A 23436-nucleotide genomic window follows, 5' to 3' on the forward strand; every position below is an offset into this window, starting at 1 on the left:
GTATGTGTGGGATGCTCATCACACTCTTAAAGGCTCTGACCGCTTCCTCTGGCTACATGTGGGCTTCTGGAGCTCTTGTTTGAGATTTATAGAAACTCCACCCCTCAGCCCTGATATTAGCAGGAGATTACATGAATTCCTGAAATGGCTTCGCCGCTTCCGTGTTGCCCCACAGTCATTTCCATTGTATAACCCAGCTGGAATTTCCTCTTTTATATCAAACTGTTTTGCCTGCCTGTTTTTCTGTTTGTCAAGTGTCTGGAGGAAGTCGAGTAGCGGTTTAGAGCGGTCTGTCTTGGATGTCAGAGGCACGAATAGCAGGTGGCTCTCGTTAGTTTCTGAGTCCTTACACAACCGTCATCTTCATTTTGGGGAAGCAGTGATGGGGTGGGTCTGCTGGGGTGCAAATTAGGGCTGCACGATAAATATCGCACGATATTTAATGCGCATCTCGTCAGTAAAGTTGGTTCTGTAATCAGCGATTAAATCTCTACACGTGCGTGCTTTCACGTGGAGCAGCATTTACTACACAGAGACGTTGTTCACAGACAAGCTGCGCAAAACCACGACATATTTTGCGCATGTTTTGCGCAGCTTGTCTGTGAACAAGTGCAAATGCACACTTAAAATGTGCCCACACCCCATTTCCTTTGGGGTTCCTCAGATGAATTCTCATGCATAAGCTCAGGCTTTGGCTAGACATTTCAGATTAAGGTTAAGATTACCTTCCTTGAGCGCTTTAGACTTTCTGTGGCCGTGACGTGTAGATTTGTGTCCATCTGAACTATATATAGACTTTCATGTGTCTTGCCCTGTACGCGCAAGCACTACCGTACTCACTTCATCAATTTTGGGTCGGGAGGGCGAGCACACCTCCACCAAGACAAAGTCTGGGAGTCGAGAGGAGGAGCAGGATGTATGCGTGATGTCTGTGTCCCGGACGAGCCCTTGGTAAGTCTTCCTGTTTACCTCGTCAACTTCACAAACAAACGAACGTCATCAAAAAGCCTTTTGGGTACAGGCGCGTTTTTCTCTATAACGGTTAGTTTCGATCTCTTCCCCTTCCTGGCATCTGCCGGTTTTTTAGTCTTTTCATCTGTGCATTAGTGAATGGCATCCATTTCTCAATGTCTGCACTTCTCCATTTCTCACTGTTGCCTGCCCGCCGGTTGACTCATGCCGTGATTCATGGCAGAATTACTGGAGCCGCCTCAGCATTTGAAGCATTGCTGTTGGAACGGTGATTGCCTGGCCTCGTCAAAGGGCTTGATGCAGGCACAACGATGCATGATTATGGATGGAGCCGAAATGCAAGTGGTCATTTCACTCTGTGCGTATGTAAAGGCTGGTGAATAATGCACAAGAGCTGCGTGACACGGAGGAGAATGGGTAATGGATGGGACGAGCTCAGGCATCTGCTCTAAAGTCACATAAAAACAGCTTTGGACACTCAGACATTAGGACCAGATGGAAACGCTGGAGTTCTCTCTTTCAGAAAGTCTCAAGAAGTGGCTTCACATGGCAGACTGGGATCTGTTAAAATGTGGTGTGTTTGTGGAGGCATTTGTTTCAAAAGTTCTGCAGCCACCGACTTCCGGTTGTAAAAAAACGGTCATTTTTTTTCCCTCACATGCTTGCATGCTGTGTCATGTGGCATTTCATAACTAAAATGGATTCTTATATCCCTCAGGGATTTAGCGGTTTCCTTCCAGAGATTCTTACTGCATTCTGCCAGTTTATGGATCCAACCTCGCATTTTTCGACAGTAGCTTTCAACCACTGGGTGTGGTTCTCTCTCTCCTCTCATTTTCTCTACTGTACTCCCTGTGAGAGCCTCTGCTTGACGGGACAAGCATGATAGGTATGTAACATCTCCGCCATTGGCCTCGTCTCTGATGAACGGAGAGCCTTGCACCTTTCAAAGCCGGTTTCCCTTAATAATCATTATCTCGGCTCAGAAATGACCTTGTGCTGCTTCTGTTGAGATAAATGTGGGATTTCACTTTAATTAAAGATCCCTCTTCTTCACCCCCACCCCATTTGGTCGCTTCCTGATTATTCATCTGGAAGCTGAAGGGAATGACTAATGCATTGATCCGTAGCTCATTTTGGTAACAATTTATGTGGGTGTTGAAGACCGTAGTGACTAACGGTTAAATCAAGTAGGTGAACGTGTATCTGTTTAGACGGAGGGTGTAACAGTGCTTGCTTTGAAAAATCTGACTTGTGACCTCTTCCCACTGTCTTCCAGATGTTGGGCAAGCCCATTTGACCCTAAACCGCCGTCTTTGTCAATTGGATTGAAGTGTACCTTTGTATTTCACCTGCCGCTCAAGCTGTTCGGTGTCTCCTGGTGATGTGAGCAAGCTGTCGGTCTTGGACGCCTTCGCTAGACAGCTGATGCAACAGTTTGGGTGCAGTAAGGAGCACTAGAAATGGAGATATAACGGTGTCTTTGCCACCACCCAACCTCCCATCTTGAGCCATCTGTGGGCTATTGATTATTGGTTCATTTGAAAGAGATAGAAAGGGCTATAGGGAGGAAAATGTGAGCAGACGCTGCAGAGAGCAAGAGAAGAGCACATACTTCACCATTTCCCATTGCCTTGCGGAGCAGCCTGACTGTAATTGTTTGGGAAGCTTCCACGGCTTTACAATAAATCACTCCTTGGGAACACTGTGTTCTGTGAGACAGGATTTGTAGGCATTGTGTGTTTGTATATGTCGGTGAGTCATAGTGTGTGTGTGAGAGAGACAGCAAGAGTTTAAACATGCTCCATTGTGTCCGGTGCTGACCTCTTGTTAGCCTGTGGCTCTCAGAGCGTCTTGACTGGGTGGGGACATCAAAGACCATGCGAAGGACCAGTGAAAATACAAATTTTTTTCCTGGGAGTGGGTTGGAGAGAAGTGTCTGGCTTTTCCATAACTGCATGTTATCCAGCTCCGTTTTGTCTGTGCCGCCCATTCTGTGGGATTAAATCCATGGGTGTCACGACTTTAGAGAGCACATTATAGTGTGATACCGGACAGTGGTGTGTGATTGTGTATAAGTCTTGTAACCGAAGCTGACGGCCCTCCCTGCCTGCAGTATCCTGGACATAGAAGGATCTTATCTCCGCCTTCAGACAAAGGATGATTCAACCGCCCCGGTGTCTGATAACAACAGGCTTAAGACCCAGCGGAAGGGGGAAGCTGCAACCGAATGTGATTTCAGTCACTGAAAACAAAATAGATGCAGTGAGCGTCCATTTCTTCTTTGGCTTTGTTCAGACTCAAATCTTTTTTTTTTCTCACATGCACGTTATATGTATAGAATATTGTTTATCTGACAATATTATCTGCTGATACTGTATATTTATGGTTATTTTAGATTGCAATCATCTAACACTCACTTAAAGTTAACCTTTAAAACACTAATAATTTAATAACACTGCTAAAGTAAAATCTCAAAATGAATTTCCATATTTCATACTGTACATTGTAATGTTGTGATGCCTAAAGTCACTTGTTGCATTTACAGTAAATTTATTGTTTTTAGGCTAGTGTATTTGGACAAAATAGTGTTTTTAATATTTGGTCATCAAGTATCAAACATGAAAATAAGTGTTGATTTTACCAGTATCGAGCAAAATGTACTGTAAATATAGATTTATATTCTAGGCACATACATGTAGTTTAAAATCTGATTAAAGTATGTGTGTATAAAATAAATAAATGTATACTTTTTACATTTCATTTCTATATGGAACGCAATTGGAAGTTTTTGAAATGTTGTCTACAGGCGTGTCTGAAATGAATCCGTAAAACCAAACCGTATTTGTGCAGTGTGAACGCAGCCTTTCTCACTCCACTGCGTCTGTTTCTCCATCGGGCAGCTCAATGAGTATGGGCAGATCATCCGTGCTGTTTGGCAGGAGTTGGCATTTCCGAGTTGTGGGTGAGAACGTGTGTGTGTGTGTGCAAGAGACAGAGGGAGCAAAGTTGAATGTGTGTGGGAGTGCCAGTCTAGGGCTTTGCAGACTGGACCTTTTTCTGTGGTTCAGCGAGGTCAGTGGGTTCATGAGGCCGTACCTGCAGCAAAAGCGCAGAGCTTTATAGCCTCCTTTAGTGCTGTGCAAGATCAATGGGAGAGTGAGGCCCAAAGACTGCCTGTCTGTGAGAGAAAAAAGTCAGAAAGGAAATGAAACCATACTTCATGAGCTTCCCTGAGAGAAGAATGAATGGCCTGATTTTTGGCTGCATACAGGAGATTCTTTGGTTAAATGAATCAGACGTGTTTGAAAATGAAACTAAACCTTTTAGGTCAATTGGATAAAAAGAGACGTTTAATGCGGTGTGAGTGGTAGATGGTCTCCCTGCAGAACAGTTCGAGCATGATCAAACGCTTGGGTCCTGTGCACAGGCAGCGGATCTATCTATACTCAATTAAAGGCAGGAGTTGAGCTGAGTGAATGAATGCTGAAGCAGTAGCAGGCCTGCAATACCTCAGGGGCAAAGAGCACATGACTAGACCACCGCTCTTCCTCTCTCCCTTTCTGTCTCTTTCTCGTTAGCTTGGCTGTGGGCTGTGGCAGTAAAAATGGGAAAAAAGCCACTGTTTAAACTTTATCCAAATATCTTCTTTATCAGCCATTTCTCTTTTTTCCATCCACCCTGTCTGTTTTCAGTTTTCTTGGATGAAGGCTGCTTAAAGTGAATTTGATAAGAGTTATGGGATATGATAACAAGGGATGTCAAAAGCACCGGTACTTTTGACATCACTAGTTGTCATATTCCATATAGATACAATATTAAAGAATGTATACTGTAATGATGTACAGAATTCGTAGTACCGATATGCGTGTGTGCTCTGTAAAAATTGCTTGTGCATTGTGGTGATGCGACTGCGTTTTAATGGTCACATGCACTTTTTGATCAAAGTGTCTTGACAATAAATGGTCATTAACATAAATCAAACAACAAATATATATATATTTAAAAAAAAACTAGAGAACCCTTAAAGAGAATGTTAAATGCTTGTAATTTATTTCTTTGCTTACTGAATGAAACGCTTTCGTTTTCTCAAAATATGCATTTAATATCACCTCTTTTTCCAGTGATTCTCAAACGATTCGTTCAAAGCAGTTCTAAGATTCAATCTCTGTAAAAGCCTCCTTTCCGTGAGCCTACTCTGCTCTGATTGGTCAGATGGCCCAGTCTGTTGTGATTGGTCTACCGCATACAGCGCGTGTAAGAAACGAGACGCCCATTGCCATAGTTCCGTATTTTGAACGCTCGATAGAAAATATAAACATCTATTATTTATCATACTTGTGATTCAGTGGAGCCATCTGGTCCAAATAAACAGGGCACTGAGCCATCTTTCAAGAGCAAGCGTCTAGTGAATCCTGCATTGAACTCCCCGAGATTATTTTTTTTAACTTCCCGAGATTAGAGAAGCAGTCGTCAGTAAAATGATATGTTTGTGGGCGGGGTCAAGTTGTTTGCGGCCGGCCAACGTAGAACCTAGGCGGGAATTATGCAAATGTGTTACCCTGTCACAGAAGTGGGATTCGAATTACTAACGACTCGTTTAGGCTGTAGAGAGTCGATTCTTTATTTTGGGAGACGATAACTTTATTTTTCATGCACTTTTGGCTTTACAATTTTGCTGATCGTTTACATTCACATACACACTGCATGAAAGGCAATATTGGAAATGGCATAATAGGGGCACTTTAAGATTTTTATTTTTATACTTTTATTCTTTATTGCTTGATTAAATGAAGCAGTGTTTTCTAAACCTAAATATTGAAGCTCTATTTTTTTTATTAAATATTGATAACATTTTAAATAAATATTGACATTTTTTAATGAATGTGTGTTCAATAGCATATTCATTTTTTTTTTACCTTGGTATAAAAAAGGTATCATTATAGAAATAGAAAATTGTTTCCTAAACCTGAATATAGAAGCATGCTTGAATGTTTTCAAATATAGATGACATTTTATATCAATATTTATAATTTATTGAAAGTGTGTGTTCGATAGCATAGTAGATTTTTGCTTTATCAAAATTGGTTTTGAGACTCGTGAAGATTGTCTGGTTTTGGTATTGGTGACCGAATTTTACCTTACCTTAAAGAAGAATTATAATGAACTTATATCATTTTGCTGTCTTAATTTTTACTGTTATAGCTAATTTTCTACTATTTTCCATCTTATTTCTCCTCAAACATCCCTTTATTTCTTTGCCTCTGCAGATCCTGCCACACCCTATTCCCACATTTTCTGCGGCATATCAGGAACAGACTCCGGGAAGCCCACTGGCTGACCTGCAGCAGTTCTTCACTGGCAAGCTTTATGTCCTTGTGTACCAGCTAAAGCTGCCAGCTGAAGAACTGTTGTGGTTGGCTCTTTCCTGGCACGTCAGTTTAGAGATGGTGATGCAGAGGTAACGGCATCATTCCAGACAGTTGATGAGGACATCTCAACCAATCCTGGATCAGACGGATTACATTTTTGTCGGTCCCTTCAGCAGCCTGCTCACATGAGCTGTTTGAGCTTGGCTATTCGTTCTTCTCAGGCATAAACAAAGGCTACCATACGGGGTCCATGCTGACTCAGCCACATTCCTGGCCCGGTGAGGGTCACTTGCCCTTATTTGGGTGTGGAGCAGTACAGGAGTGGCATTCTGTGCTCTCAACCGAGCTGACAGAGGTGGCCATCTTGCTCTTCTGCTGTAGCAAATGATGGACCTGACATTTAGTGGGCCGAAACATTAAGTACTACTGAAAGTAGTGTTCTTATAGATGTTTCCATGCATTCTGTAGACATGCCCAGGCTTTGACGTGTTTGTGTGTTGAAAGTCACAGAGATCCTCCAGGGAACAGCTGATGAAAGACTGCAGAGCGTAACTTTCTCTTTCCCTTTCGAGGCCGTTCTATGGCGTAAATATGATTTTTATGAGCTTGCGCAGAGTGTACACACGTAACCTTGGTCACACACACAGATTGGCCTATATACACATCCTCGTCACGTCAACTGACCTTACGCAAGCCGTAAACTCCTCGAGGCTGACTTTTTCAGCACCGAAAACAGGATATGAAAATGCGTGCCTCTAAATCCTCCCAGCCAGATGAAAACTGAGAATATTCTAGGCATTTAGCAGAACCAGATGCCGTGTGCCTTAAATATGCTCTCCGTTCCTCTCCCTCCAAACGTGTACAAGATCATGCCTCTCTCTCACCAAGCTCTCAACCGTGTCACAGTTTTGCACATGTAACAGTACCTATAGTTCTGACCTCCTCTCAAGGGCTTCTTCAGGTCATGGGCGAAGATCATCTACCTGATCCGCTCTAGTCTAATGTCAATCTCTCCACAAGTGCATTAAAAGATTGTTGAGGGTCGTCGTCTCGGCTGCTCTTAAAGAAGCTCGGCCTGTCTGTGTTTCAGGTGCACTTTGGCCGTAGATAGTACAGTGCACTACTCCCGCTTTAACCCTCTTTAGGGCCAGACGGTAAGGGTTAACACCTATGAAAAGTCTAAATGAACAGACTTGCAATATGGACAAATGTGACTGAATGATGTGATGCTCAAATAAAAAATAAAATGACTTTGGGGAAGACTTGCCTTGTTTATTTTTACTTAAAATGAAATGAGATTATTTTTTGTTGTGGTTCTAAATTCTCTATGAATGTGAACATGATTTCTGCATCCTAGCTTTTATTGTTGAATTTTTGAAAACTTTACATGGTCAAGATTCAATTTAGTGTAGTAGTTTATGGTTAATCTTTTTATGTTGGAATTGTTTTACGGCTAGATTGATGGCCTTGTATTCAGAAAGGTCATTTTGGAGCCTCTTTCCCACCATTTAATACAGTGGTACTAATTGATTTAACTGCTAACTGTGAAACAAAACACTCTTAAATCAAAATATATTTATTCAGGGAATTATTTTTCATTGAATCGTGCCTCTCAAAGCATTCTTTCAAGGAACAGGCCAAAAGGCAAAATATGTTGCACGCTATGATCCTCCATAGGCTAACTACTAACTAGATGTCAATGCTGTTTATATTTGTTTGTTTTTTTGGTCCCATATGAGGTACAAGTTGAAATAATTTTTTTGCGGGACAACTTGTGTCTGTGAACATTCCTTGAATGTGAGATGGGTCACAGAGCCCTTTTTGTTTAATTAAGGTTGAGCTTGAAAGGGCCCCACAAGTGCAAAATAATCCCAAATGGCAGAGGTCAGATACCTCACGGTTACTTTGCACCAGAGTAAAGGGTGCTCGGATCACCCGCCAGGGATCTTCAGCGTACCTTCGACACTTTAGATAATGTTTAAACTTAGGGTCGAAAGCACACGTACTGTACAATGGACAGTTTTGCATTCAGAAGGAATTTATAAAGATGTATAATATTCTTAAATTTGAACATTCTTATAAACGTCTCTATGCACAAAAAACAGCCATGGTCTGGTTTGTGTACAACATGTGCAGGCATATACTATTAGCATTATTATTATTTTCAGAAAATCAGGTTTGTCATAGTATAAAATTCATGAAATTTTGGATCAAGTCCAATTGTATGTGCGTTTCATAAATGAGGCCCTTGAAGTTGTAATTATTTTTTTTTGTCTTATGGTTTGTTTTTCGCAAAGGGTAAGTAGCTGCATCTGGAACAACTTGTTCGGACTTTAATTCAATTTAAATTGGAATGAACATAGGAATTTAAGATTCATTGGTACACCATGTTTCACACGCCATGTTCTACACTCATTCACACAAAATCTGTTCACGAAACAGAAGTCCATTTGGGTGGACTGATGAAACATTTATCGCCACATGGACTGCTTGGACACAAGTGAGAAAGAACAGATCCAGACTTGGTGCAAAGGGGTTTTACAACTCGTCTAAATTCCCCCTGTCCGCAGGGTTAAAGCTGCTTAACCAGATTACCTTGAGTTCCAGGGAAGCAGGAGATCATTCACCTGATGAAACATACGTGTCGCAACACTGTTCCAGCATCCCGCAATCCTGCCTGACCTTTGCCCTTTGGCATGTGGCACGCCGGTGCCTTTTTCCTTTTACCTGGTCAATGTACCACACAGTCTGCCTGTTGCACAGCGGGTGTCATGTAACCCATCTGACTGGCAAGCGGCACAGTGTGTAATTCAGTACCGTACAATGGCCTCAAGAGACTGAGGGAGATTCACGGTGACTGTTCGGTCTTATAGCCAGGAAGAAAACCAGGAAGAGTCACATGGAATGTAAGGCTGTCATTCTCATTTACAACATGTACACTACAGGGCTCCATATTTTTATATCCGCATCCCACCTGATCCTTGCAGCTCATGTCATTGACACTCACTGCGGGAATGGCCTTTGGCCCAGATTTCTAGCGTTTAAATGTTCCTCGTTTGTTTAAATCAGTGCTGACGTACATGACCCCTCCTTTACTTCTTGTCAGTGTGCATTAAAGGGATAGTTCAGCCAAAAATCTGAATGTAGTTCCAAACCTGTATGACTTAAATTTTTCCATGGGACACAGCATAAATATATAGCTTTTTTTGATAAGCTCCAAAAAAAAAAAACCTCCAAAGCCATATGAACCAAAGTAGTGTGAAATGAAAATTCACTCTGTATAATTCTAAATGCATGTTTTGAATGATTCATCCATGTATGTTTTAGTGGAAATGTTTTTTGACCTCGTAGAAATGTTATAACTACAACCTCTCCAATCATTTAGTCCGAATAACTTACTATTTCTTACAATTGACTGCAAACTTGCATTCAGATCTACCACCATTTAATCAATAATCGACAGACAGAGCCATGTCCCGCTCAACATTTTTTTTTCTTTATAAGGTTTCATTTGGATGGATGTCACTATGGAAGAAAAAAATCTGTCACTACTTTAATTTCATCGTGACTTTTACCCAATAAGAACCCTCTAGCTCGCACACTAGCATGTGTTTTTTTATATATCACGTCAGTAATATGCTTCATTTGCGCTTAACATGTTTTTGGGCCCCGTGTTAAAAATTTGACAAATATATGCATATTTGAGCACTCAAACCTCACCTTTCTTCTTGTAAATGGGGATGTTTGTTGGGGCTTCAACTCCTGGTCAAAAACAAGCGGCCCTCTTAGCAGGTCCATGTTCAGGCCCTGTGATTAGAGCCGCTCCCCACAGTCTGGTGAATTCATTAGATGCTGCTGGAAAATCCCATATGCAGGGTGTCTGAGGGCCGGATGACTCAGAGCATATGTACACCCACCAATGTATGAGTACGTAACTGGCCTCCCGGTTAAATGAAGCAGTGTCATACATATAGCAGCATGCAGCCGACGGATCCAGAAATAGCCAGGGGAGAGACCCTATTAGGAAAATCCTAGAATGAAAAGGTGGAAAATTGATTAAAGGAGTACATTTCTGAGCAGTACGTAGGAGGGATGGATAGAGAACAGGAAGAACTCAAATGTATGGAAAAATAGGAGGCAGTAAAAATTGATTGTGAATCATTAATCTGTCATCTCTGTACCTTCCTGCTTAATCCCAGCAGTGACGTCATCACAGGACCTGTCCACCAGACGATGATTCCCTTCTCTGTTTAAAGGCTGGTTATGTAATTCCATGGAAAGTCTGACCAGGGGAACTACATGGGCTAGACAATCTCATTAAAGAGACATGATGCCTCGGCATACGTCTCCCTCAACACTCTCCCTCTCCCTCCCTCACAATTGAGCTTTGAGCCACGCGTTCACTGTCCTTTTTTATATCACTATTACTTCCTGTTGGGCACATTTCTTATATGAAGTTGCTTGAATATTAATGACACTGTACATACATCAATTTTATTTCATTCTCTGACCTCATCATGTGATTTTCTCCGTCACTGGTCTGTCAGGCCTTCTCTCATCTGAAAGAGATGAACTGTGATGCCAGGTGACAAAACGTCGAATTGTTTTGGATGAACAGGACAACATGACAATGTTAATCCTCTTTTTAGACTTAAGTCTATACCACTAATTATGCGTATTTAGATTTTGTTTAGCTTGAAAGGGCACCTATGTTCATAGGTTCAAATAATTTTGGTTATAAGCAATGTATTAAAATAAAAAAATTATATGGTAACACTACCTTAAGGTGTTGTATATATATATATATATATATATATATATAGGCTATATATATTTCAATTATATATTTTGACAGTTACATTTAAAATACAATTGCCTATGTACAATAATACTCTTTGAAGTATCTTGTGGGATAGTTTAAATACCTCATTCCACCACGTCATTGACACGCAGAGACAATAAATATAAAGCTGTTCTGCAGCAGTGCGGTTTGAGGAATGTATGTAGTTCCTGTTTCCTCGTGAGGAGTACAGTGTGTCCATGTGAACAGGGTGACATGACATCCAACAGCAGCATGGCATGGGGCCTAGCGCTATTGTTTAATGAAAAAGGAACAGTGGCGTTTCCCACACTGGATCATTGTTGTTCTCAGCTGATCTGTCTCAACGGGCTGAGGCCTGTCAAACCCTGCATTTAGGTAAGTAAAGCTATTTAAGCAATAACATATGAGGAAGAATGTTCTTAGCCATGAGGTAGTTGTACAATACTGTTTCGAACAAAAAGACGATTGCAAGATTTTGCTGCAGTACAACAGTTAAACAAACAAGAAATTAATATAGAGTAATTTACATTTTACAAATGGTAATGCCAGTTATTTTGTGTATGTGTGTTCCACTAACAAGACAAAGAAAATGTTTCAAACAAGAGTGTGTTGTTTTCCAAGCAACACAAAAAAAGTACAGGCGAATTTCATGAATGAATCATTAATGAACAAATCGGTTGATTAAATGATTCAATGACTCACTCACAAGGTCAACACGTTTTGTGTAGAGATGGGAGAAACAAACCTTTTCGAAGTTTCGAGTCAATTGAACCAGCTGCTTTGCAAAATGATTCACTCTTTCGAAGTGCTCGAAAGACCACATGCCGATGACGCCTGCTGGTGAAAACTGTGTAAATGCAACAAAAACTCAGGCCAAAACTTGCAAAAAACTGCTTTTACAAACCCATTGCAAATGTTTTATTGAAACTATAATACATTAAATGCAATTAAATTAATAAAATACCATTAAATATGAAATGTCTGTATGATATGTATTTTTAATTATTATTGTTAATTTGCAGGGTGGTTTAGTTTTTTTTTATGGAGGGCTTGTGTAAACAGGACAGTAAGAGGCTACTACTACTACTCTTCCTTTTAATTACACAAATGTCTCATTAAAAATTTCTAATTGATAAAATTGATAAAACTGATCCAAGATCAGGTAAAACCCATAGACGCTGGTTCAATGGTTCGCCACTAGGGGGGCGATCTCAATGAACTCAACTTCACGAGTTAACAAAGATCGCCCCCCCAAATGCAAACCATCGAAATTTCGAAATGTTTTGAAACAGTTATGATGTAACAAAGCACGTGACTTCGGCAATTTAATACACACAAATTATTTTCAAAGGTTTCGAAGCTTCACAAAGCAGTCCCTCAAAAGTGCCCATCCCTAGTTTTGTGTTCCTACGTGAATTAGCGTTTCGGATGAATCGGGTAAATGAATGAGTAAATGACATGCTCTCTGAGTAGGTACTTTTTTAAGTTAGTAATTACTTCAGAACAGTTAAAAAAGTATATTCTATATAATATGAATGTGTGTTGTATGAATTTTATTGCCATGTTGTCATTGTCATGTGACCTACCAGCTTCGGTTTCTTCATTTCACTGCCTTCAAAAAACCTCTCCCATGGCCTCATGGGATAGTAAAGTGAATTAATTGTGCTTTCAAACAAATCTGTTGGATGAATGATTCAATGACTCATTCATAAAGATAGTCCCTTGTCGCCACCTACTGACTTAACAATGTAACCTGCAGAAATAATCACTTAAAATCTCTACCACTAATGTATGAACTGACAATCTGTCTGGAACACAGACAGCTCAGCCTATCAAATTCAAGGATGAAACTAACTGTTGTATAACGGGCTGTGAATGTTAGCTAACTGTTGCAAATGCCATCATACACCCAAGCTTTAGAGCCAAAATGAGCTTGGACTTGCATATTTGAAGAAATTGTTGATAGCTGTATGCAAATGATGTTAGATTTTTCTATAACCAGAGCAGCTTTTTAATAATAGATTGCAACAAAGCTTTTTTTCTTCATTTTCTAAAACGCTCTGGCATTCCCACACGCACGCTCCCTCAAACTCTCTCACGCTCTTTCTCTTTCTTGTGGCTAATTGACCCATTTTTCCAGTGGAGAGGTTTGCGTTGATTCAGGGGAGGTCAGTGAGTGCGTTTGGGTGGGTCTGCAGTCTAAGATGTTGGCACAAGCTCTCTGAGGCCCTCACCTGAGACCTTCACACCCTGATGTCCTTGGAATGTGTGTATTTATGTTTATTTATAGCCTTTCCTGTGAACCATGACAAGCATACATGCCTTTGCTCACCTGTGAAGACCTATCTGACAGGAACATTGCCACTGGGGCACAGGAATGTACAGCATAAGGCACAACTCTTTGAGAAACGGCACTAATCCTATTCCTGACCGATTATTCCCAAGAACATGGATTTTTGCCACACCCTCATCATGTGGTCATCAATGATATTACATCATTAAACTGAGTTGTCCACTTATTTGTTTTTCATTCAGGGGATCTTAAGGTGGAATTGACGTGTTGCGATGACTCCAGAATCACATGACTCAAATTCCTCAGCAACATTTCTACATAAACACAGAAGATGTTGTGTTTTTCCACAGCTTCCCTGCTGCCTGCATTCTTGTGAGCGGACTGTTTAGTGGACCTTTTGCTTTGGCTCTCTGCATGGAGGAATGTGATAATGCATCCCAGCTTTGGCTTAGCCCTCCGGCTGGCCGCCTCGGTCTCTGGATTCCCAACACGTGTCTGGCTCTGACTCCCACCCCCCCAGAGACCTGCGGGACCCGAGAACGCCACACACTGCGCACTACCCCGAGAGATCTGCTTCTCCAGCGTCACACTAGCAGCACGTTCAACGACAGCTGTGTCACTCATGTGACCAAATGTCAAAGGCCTGGGCGAGCGTGGTGGGGTATATGATGGAATGTCTGTGAGGTTACAATGTTCAGGTTTTGAGGCCGGACACATTAAATGAGATTTATGTGAAGAGGATTTGCTGGCGTGCTCTCTTGAATCCAGCATCTTAAGAGGGCTTCAAAGATGCTACTGTAGGACTTAACTGAAGCACACTTTGTAAAACAAAATATTGCATTACACTGCAATAGTACCATGCAGTCCATGGTTTTGGTTTCATTGAAAATGAAAGCAGAAAAGCAATGTGGTATGCAAATCTGACTATCATTTTTCTCACAATAACAGTGGAATTGCACTACTTTTTGATCTTGGTGAGTTTTAACAGTATATTTTATTCTTAATCACAAAGATTCTATTGTTCTATCCAATGCTTAACTACCTGATGATTTTAGAAAAAAAAATTCTTAAAATGCAGTTTATCTTAGTTTATCCAGTATTCAAATTACATGTGCCACAACAACACCACTTTACCATAAAGGAATTTGCCAAAAAGGGAGGTTTGTATGTGTTCGGCAGTTCAGTAAATCTTAGCTGTGTCCCAATTTCAGAGGCTGCATCCTTCAAAGTCCGTGAAGGTAGAACTTAACTATAAAATCACATTTTAGTAAGATGTGTCAACATTTAAACAGTTTTAAAGTTTTTTGTTTTTTTTACATTTGTACATTTGACTTATTATATGTTCGACTGTTTTGAAACCAAAAGTGTAATCCTGCATTTAGTTTTTTTTTTAAAATCCTGTTGTCATTGGCACAATGAATCTTACGATAGTCTGGGTCATGAAGGATCCATTAGTTGTATCCTTCATTGTTCAGGAAATGAAGGATGCATTTCTAAACTGGGACACAGCTCTTGAAGGAGAAAATGGCGGATGGCAAATGAAGCTTCTCAATGCAGCAATCTGATTGGCTATTTGGGCTGTCACTCTTTTATTTGTTGTAAGTTCAGTTTTAAGTCAGATAAAGAGCAAAATCTAATATTTAAAAAAAACTGAAATATAATAAGCCCAAAGTCTTCTTCATTTGTTCACGTTTTGCTCTTGCTCACAGACAGTCCACGTTACGTAATTTTCACAATTAGCTGATGTCTGTGCACATCACCCATGTAATTTTTGCATCCGCTTGGACTTGTGTGCAGACAAATGCACATGTACGAGTGTTTTGAATGCTCAAAAAAGGTCTGTTAAGCCCAAAATATACTTCAGTTTTGATGTAAACTCTTAGCGTATACAAACAGACGAACGCATAGAGCTTTAAGCTCAGTGCAAAAACATATTTTTTAGGATGGTGCAGTTCAAGAGTTAACAATTTGTTATAATCATCCATTCCACCATGACACTCAAATCCTGCACTTGCAATGGCTATAAGAAGCATTATGACAGGTTTGATGTCAGTCAAATACTCTTGGTACTTGTGCGGCTTTTGCCCTCTTTTGATCAAAATTTGGATGTATCTTTTTGAGTGAGATTTAGCAGAGAATAACAGCTAGTATACGGAACACTCAATTCGAAATGACACCTGTGCACAATTCACTCTCAGTGTTTTGCCAGTGCAGACCAGTTTTGGCCAGACTCTTTAGCGATAATGCTTTGGCCCGTGGAGTGTCCGTACTTTCTGTCATAGATCTGCAGGTCTCTAAAGTCCGAAGAGGTTAAAGAGCATTTAGGGTTGAGAGCTGGACCATCTGATTCTACGGCCATCCCAGAATATCCTGGTCAGCTGGTCTCCATGAGTGACGGAGCTTATAGAATAGTTCGTCCCACATGATGGTGGGAAGGTGGCTGTGTCAGCAAGCGCTCAGTGTGAGAGTGTGTGCTCATGTGCCCTTTGTACTGCCTGCTATGCGCGGTGGTATGTATCTAAAGGTCGAGGGGAGGTACATGAGGCTCCAGCGGGGAGATATCGGGCCACTCGTTGCCCTGGATCCCAAAGGCCAACATGACACTGTCAACTCTGAATTCATTATCCTGTCAGGAGTTCGTATCTTACAGTATTACTGTCGTATCAGGTTTTTTTTGTATATCTGATCGCATAAAAATGACTTTTAAGTTAGTTACTGTTTAGTGACAGATGGCATACTCATTAGAGAGACATTCTGGGGTTAAGTGAATTGCTCAAGGGCGCAATAGTCACAGATCAGGTTTGTGATCCCAGTAACTCTCCAGTCACCCTTATTTTGCATAGGGTTTGGGTTAGGGTTAGGTAAGATAATCTTGGTGGCTTTAGGCTACCACCACATTCATCTTTGGATATAGACCTTTATTTTTAAATCATGTGATCCTGACTGATAGATCACTGACCCTTTTTTAAAGACACTTTGAATGCAACACCAGTGTCTTGGATAGTGCTGACTGTAGAACATTTATGAGAAATAGCGCAGTGTTCGGTTTTACAGGTGTGTCTGTTTTGCAGGTCCAGGCAGCTCTGATCAACTCAAAACAAAGTGGAGCCTATCTATCTATCTATCTATCTATCTATCTATCTATCTACCTATCTACCTACCTACCTATCTATCTATCTATCTATCTATCTATCCTTCTGTTGCTCTATCTATCTATCTATCTATCTATCTATCTATCAATCACACACACACACACACGCGCGCGCACACACACACACACACACACAGATGAGTGTATGATGAGCTTGTCATGCAGGAGTGTTCAGGGCTCCTTTGATTCAGTAAAGCGTGGGTGACTAAAGAGATCCTAACACATGTGTCCTGTCGGCTGAAAGCAGAGCACCACACACACACACACAGATGAGTGTATGATGAGCTTGTCATGCAGGAGTGTTCAGGGCTCCTTTGATTCAGTAAAGCGTGGGTGACTAAAGAGATCCTAACACATGTGTCCTGTCGGCTGAAAGCAGAGCACAGGATGTGTGAAAAGGCCACAGAAAATGGGCTCCCTGAAAGGGAATGGTGTCTCAGATACCACTTCCTCTCCTAACACAGGATGTTTCCTACAGTTTCATGTAGTGTCAGGTCAGCACAATATGCCACATTTTGACAAGGCTGGATGAGAGTTGACAGACCAGTCACCTGTCTGTTCCTGGGTGCCCTCCTCATATTTTTATGAACACAGGATCACAGCTTAATTCTAAGCCCAGCAGTGAGTGTCACATTACATGAGCGGATTGCGGATACATTTTCAATATTCAGGTTTTCGTTTTGTTCATAGAATCGTTTTGATGGCGCACATGCCGTTCTCCAAGTGGCTGCACACGCACAACGCAGCATTGCGTGGGTGAACTGACGCAGTCTCCATGACTCACTCTGACACCAAACCTCACTCACAGCATCATTAATGTCCTTCTGCGTCTGTGGCAGGTGAGCAATCACAGAGCTGCACAGATCAGACCCACATACAGCCATCGCACTGCAGCCGCTCCACTGCAGCATTCATCAAACAGCCATGCAGAGCTCGAGAAATCAACTGATCTTAGCAACGAGAATTTTTTTATGTTTTAATTTTTAAAAAATAAATGTAATTGTTCTTTAATTAAATGTACTTTCACATGTAAATTTTAACCTGCTCCTGAAATAGATGAAAGCTTTTTAGCAAAAAAACAAAAACAACAAAAAAAAAGATCAAGATGAATGTGATATGCCTTGATTGAGGTAAACTTCCACATTATGTCATATTTTCTGCTCTGTCACAGGCTGTAAATCAAAAAGTAATTTGGGTAACACCAAATGTCATAAATCATAAAACACCAGAGAAGAGTGAAGCCATTGAAACAGACACAAGGTCTAAATGATTTAACCTTGTCATTAACAGTGAAACTATGTAATATAGGCGCTGTCATTAACATTTTTAATCAGTTTTGTTTTATATGAAATTGAAGAGTATGTTGAAATCGGGAAATTCAGGAAAACATTGGGAAAACAAACAACACCACATGCTTTTATGTTCAATTCTGGCCTGTACCCATGGCAACATGCTTATAATTCCACTTTTGGAAGTCTTTTGAGAGGAGAAGATTACAACTTTCATCGTTGATTATGAAGAGCATTCAGAATGAGCCTCAGACATGTCTAGCACCAGACACAGATTGTTGAAAAACTGCTGTTAGTAAGATTTTTAAAGAAATTTGTACTTTTTTTCAGCAAGGATGCATTACCTTGATTAAAAGTGACAGCAAAATATTTATTTACAAAAACTTACACTTACAAAAAAATAAAAAATAAAAATATCACAAATAAATGCTGTTCTTTTTAACTTTCTATTCATTACAGAATCCTGAAAAAAAGTATCATGGTTCCACAAAAAAAATTAAGCAGCACAAATGTTGTAACATGAATAATAATGTTTCTTCTGCACCAAGTCAGCATATTTGATTCATGATTTCTAAAGGATCATGTGACACTGAAGACTGGAGTAATGGATGCTGCAAATTCAGCTTTGCTATCACAGAGAAAAAAAAAAAAACTCGCAACAATATTTGACATTAATACTGTTATAAATATTTACTGTTTTTCTGATCAAATAAATGACACAAAAAAAAAAACATTAAAAAATATCCAAACTTTTGAATGACAGTATTATCTCATACTTCTGGAAGCCCATTTGGTTTAGAAACCTTCAATATTACTTCTGCAAGATGATATAAGCTAGCTTAGCTACTGTACAACTACAGAGCCTTATTGAATATTATATACAATCATGACTGCTTTTTAACTAAACATACACTATAAATATAATACAATGACAAAGCATTCACTTAAACATTCTTTATTTCGATAAAAGCAACTGACAGACAGAGACGGTGACATTCTGAATCTGAAGAGAGTCCTTAAATAAGAGCCAAATTAAGATCGCAAAGTCCACATTGTGGCCAGCAGAGGGCAATACTGTTTTTAAATAGACTTGGATGGCAGCATTCAAAAAAACAGAGACCGGGTTGACCTTGACCATGTGATTTCTGGAATGCAAACTTCAGTACATTCTGTTATTGTTACAGGAAATGTACAATAAACTCTTAACTTGTACTAAAGCATCTTAAGAATATCAGCTACGGCCAATATATATCAGATGGCTACAGAATGTGCAACCTTTTGAACAGTTCTTATTAATGGCAGATAACCGTCCTGTGATTACCACATGATGTGTTTTTATACTTTTGATAGTTGGGTCCCATCCTGGTTGTTTTGTCCGGTGAATCCACCGCTTACTAATATTGCAGATTCTAATAAGGGTTCAGATATGTGATTGGCCGGTACACAATGTTCAGACATGGCTTGTAAAAACCATAATTGCATGTAATTTAGTGTCTAATCCAGGACAGTCTTACAAAACGGCATAATGCAGATGGATTGTTCCAAACTTTTGTCTCGGCAGGAGCTCGGCACCGGCAGTGCTGCAACACGCTCTTTGCGATCCAGCTGTCGGCCACATGTGTGTGATGGGGTCGTTGAGTCCATACCCAGCTCTACATCATATCCTTTCTTTCAGTGTTCCTGTAGACCACTATGTTGGGATTGAACAGAAGGCGGCTGAAGAACCCCAGCTTCGTCCAGAACGTTCTGGACTCTTCTGGTTGTGGATGTAGTGTGAAAATGCTGAGGAAAGCCCTTCTGTGGATGAGAAGGTGGGGCTGCTGGGCCTAATCCTGTTATCCCAGCCTTCTTAATCCAGATCCAGTCAGTCTTTACACCTCTTCAGTCACACAAACACAAACACACTTCCAATACAAATATATCAGACATTATGGAGGAAAGCATGATGCTGGGTGTTGAAGGGATCAAGAAAAGCATCTTGCATGGAGGGATCAGTGAGAAACCTAAATTTATCACAGGAACTAAGGTACAGCTTCACAGTCATATTTTATACGCATATATGGCAGGAGCGTCATTGCATTTGTAACAGTAGAAACTGTTCCAGGATGTGAGTCATTTAATTGTTTGCCTAACTGAATCTAGGGATCACGTCTTTTTTCATTAAACTCGTAATAGGTTGTTTTTATGGCATTATATAATCAATTTTAGAGTTGACACAGATGTGTCTCTTTAATGTAAACTTAGTAAGTTGTCATCTGTAGGGAGTGTGTGGCTTTGAATAACCAAAACTATAAGGTCTTATGAGGTATATAAAGATTTTTATTGCTGAGTAATAGGTTTTTTGTGGATTTAACAACAGATTAAACCCAAACTAACAAAATATCTAACTCTTTCGTTCCATGTTCCCTACAGGTGACGTTCCATTTCCGCACTCAGCTCTGCAATGATGAGCGCACCGTGATAGATGACAGTAAGAAAGCAGGTATGCCCATGGAAATGGTGATCGGGAACATGTTTAAACTGGATGTTTGGGAGACTCTGCTCATGTCCATGCACATAGGGGAGGTGGCTGAGTTCTGGTGTGACGTCATTGTAAGTATAATGTGATTTTCAATACTACAAATTACAGAGGTGGAATTAAACATTGTGATTAAGTTGAATAGTCCAGACTTATTGGATATTGAACTGAATCTAAAGTAAATGGAATATATCGAATTAAAATTCAAAGACATAAAAATCTATAATAATAATAATTATTATTATATAATTTGATTGACTATGAATTATTATGTTAATTGTCTATTATTTGTAGTTAAAAACTACAGTTACAATTATATGAATTTCTTTGAATTTCATTCTATTTTTAATACTACTTCCTCAAATTTATTTTTTCAATTGTACATCCTCTGGCTCCCTTAAATTCAGTTAAATTGCAATTTAAAAGCCATTCTATTTTCTATTCTCAATGGTGCTAAAATTAAGTTATTCATATATGTAATATTATATAGGTCTACCTAACCATTCAAAAGCTTGGGGTCAGTAAAATTTGTAACGTTTTTGAAAGAAGTCTCATGCTCACCAGGGCTGTACAGTAAAAGCAGTAATATTGTAAAATATTATTACAATTTAAAATTATTTTCTATTTGAATATATTTTAGTTTATTCCTGTGATGACAAAACTGATTTTTCGGCAGAAATCATTCTAATATGCTGATTTGGTGCTCATGAAACATTTCCTCTTATTATCAATGTTGAAAACAGTTGTGCTGCTTCATATTTTTGTGGAAATGGTGATAATTGTTTTTTTTCAGAATTCCTTGATGAATAGAATGTGCAAAAGAATAGCATTTGTTTGAAACATAATTTTTTTGTAACTTTGTAAAAGTCCTTAAGGCAGTTTTTGATCAAATTAATGTATTCTTGCTGAATAAAATACATTATTTTCAAAAAATATTCCTGAACCCAAAACTTTGAACAGTAGAAAATGATCTTAAAAAATTATTCACACCTCAAGTTTGAGTGAAGGCCAAATTGTAAACTGATATCATAACCCGATAGCGATAACCCTTTACACAGTAAATGCGTTCAGATGAGACGTGGCGACTGACTTTTCCGTCAGTGACCTTTACGGTACGCTACAAGCATAAAGTTGTGGAATACTACAGTGAGTTCCAGACTGTCATACATTAGCCTGATGGAAAGCTTAAATCCTTACAAAATAGGATTAATCTGAGGCTGTTCCACATGATGTAATCATCATTTACAGCTGTCACCCCAGCTCCAGAACCTGAGATACAGTTCTATGGCTCTAACAGTCTCTATAACATTATGGGAAATACCAGGATTGTTAATACAAACACAGTCATGGACACATTCTGCCACATAAACACACACTTTTAAGCTTTAGAAAAGTGCCATGGCTTTTAAAATATCAGTTGGAAATGGAAATATTTGCAGTAACTCCAATAAATGTAACTTTTACCCTGAAAAATGACTTATATTAGGGATTAGAAATAAGTATTAGTGCTAATAAGTATTTTATGTTCTTTCCTCTGTGGCCGAGCAGCACACTGGTATGTATCCAATAGTGGCAAAGAGTCTGCGGCGTATCGCAGCGGGGAAAGATCCAGTGGACTGGCACATTCACACCTGCGGCATGGCCAACATGTTTGCCTACCACAGCCTGGGCTATGATGATCTGGATGAGCTTCAGAAAGAACCACAGCCTCTTTACTTTGTAATGGAACTTCTGAAGGTCTGGACTTTCAGGCACATTGAAAAAATATTTGCAAATTTTGCCTAAACATACTTTCATATTTAATATGGGTTTTACTTGTACTTTTACTTTACATGAAGAACAGGTCTCACACACTGCTTTAGCTTGCAAAGAAGGCTTGATATTTATTATCACTGCAAGGTTTTAGCCTAAAGACCTTCATCAGGAATTTAGAAAGATCGAAATGCTGCAGTGCTTACAAATACACTTTGAATTGAATTATTCTTTGCAAGCTACAGCAGTGTGCAGGACTTTGTCTTCTTTAATAATATAGTTTCCATATGCACCAGCTGTAACCTTTCATGGCTTTTTATTTGTGTATCTGCAATATGATAATTAGTGAAATACATTATTACGGCCTTGAGTAGATCTATGGCAGACTGCTGACTATGGCGGTTTAATTCAGAGGAGCAGTACATAAAATGACCACTAGGTGGAGCTAGGGGATCATTTTAATATCTGTTTAGGCTGTGGCACAAACTGGAAATTAATTATGTGTGTGAAACTTACTGCAATAACCAATAATGGGTGCAGGTACAGCAGCCCAGTGAGTATGACAGAGAGTCCTGGGCTCTGAATGATGAAGAGAGATTGAAAGCAGTACCTGTGCTCCACGGTCAAGGGAACAAGCTCTTCAAACAGGGCCGATATGAGGACGCCACACTGAAATACAAGGAAGCCATTATGTGTATCAAGAATGTGCAGACAAAGGTAAAAATACACCTCTGTAGCGGTTTTGTATACATTCAGTAGCTTAAAAATGACTAAATTCTGAGAAAAATATCTTTTAATTATTTTGGATTGAACAATACCACTAATGTTATATTAAAGGGATAGTTCCCCCTCAAAATGAAAATTCTGTCATTAATTACTCACCCTTATGTTGTTCCAAACCTGTAAGACCTTTCATCTTCAGAACTCAAATTAAGATATTTTTGATGAAATCTGCAAGCTTTCTGACCCTGCATAGACTTGTTTGCAAGCAGAGGAATACAAACGCATGCGTCGTGCTACTGTCGTGAATGCGTGTCGAAGACTGACAGAATGTTGAATAAAGTCTTTTTTTGTTTGTTTTCTTTGCGCACAAAAAGTATTCTCGTAGCTTCATAAAATTAAGGTTGAACCACTGATATTAAATGTGACTATTTAAATGATGTCCTTCCTTACTACCATTCTGGGCCTTAAATGTGTCAGTTTTGTTGCTGTCTATGGAGGGTAAGAGAGCTCTTGGATTTCATCAAAAATATCTTAATTTGTGTTC

The 23436-nt window shown here is 39.7% G+C and overlaps 1 protein-coding gene across 4 annotated transcripts in view; it reads left to right on the forward strand.

The window, feature by feature from the left end:
* LOC107743670 (aryl-hydrocarbon-interacting protein-like 1) overlaps nt 1-23436 on the forward strand; it is a 32052-nt gene that overhangs the window by 6521 nt on the left and 2095 nt on the right. For 3 of the 4 annotated variants that reach the window (XM_016557037.1, XM_016557034.1, XM_016557036.1), the window contains exons 3-6: nt 19461-19925; nt 20312-20491; nt 21966-22154; nt 22710-22886. In XM_016557037.1, the coding sequence (XP_016412523.1) occupies nt 19830-19925; nt 20312-20491; nt 21966-22154; nt 22710-22886 (642 nt within the window). In that variant the 5' untranslated portion in view covers nt 19461-19829. Of the gene's footprint in view, nt 1-17322; nt 17450-19460; nt 19926-20311; nt 20492-21965; nt 22155-22709; nt 22887-23436 lie in introns of those variants that run through there. The other variant, XM_016557035.1, reaches the window with a different exon arrangement.

The sequence above is a fragment of the Sinocyclocheilus rhinocerous genome, unplaced genomic scaffold (genome assembly GCF_001515625.1).
Source record: "Sinocyclocheilus rhinocerous isolate Xijiao unplaced genomic scaffold, SAMN03320098_v1.1 scaffold166, whole genome shotgun sequence".
Lineage (NCBI taxonomy): Eukaryota > Metazoa > Chordata > Actinopteri > Cypriniformes > Cyprinidae > Sinocyclocheilus > Sinocyclocheilus rhinocerous.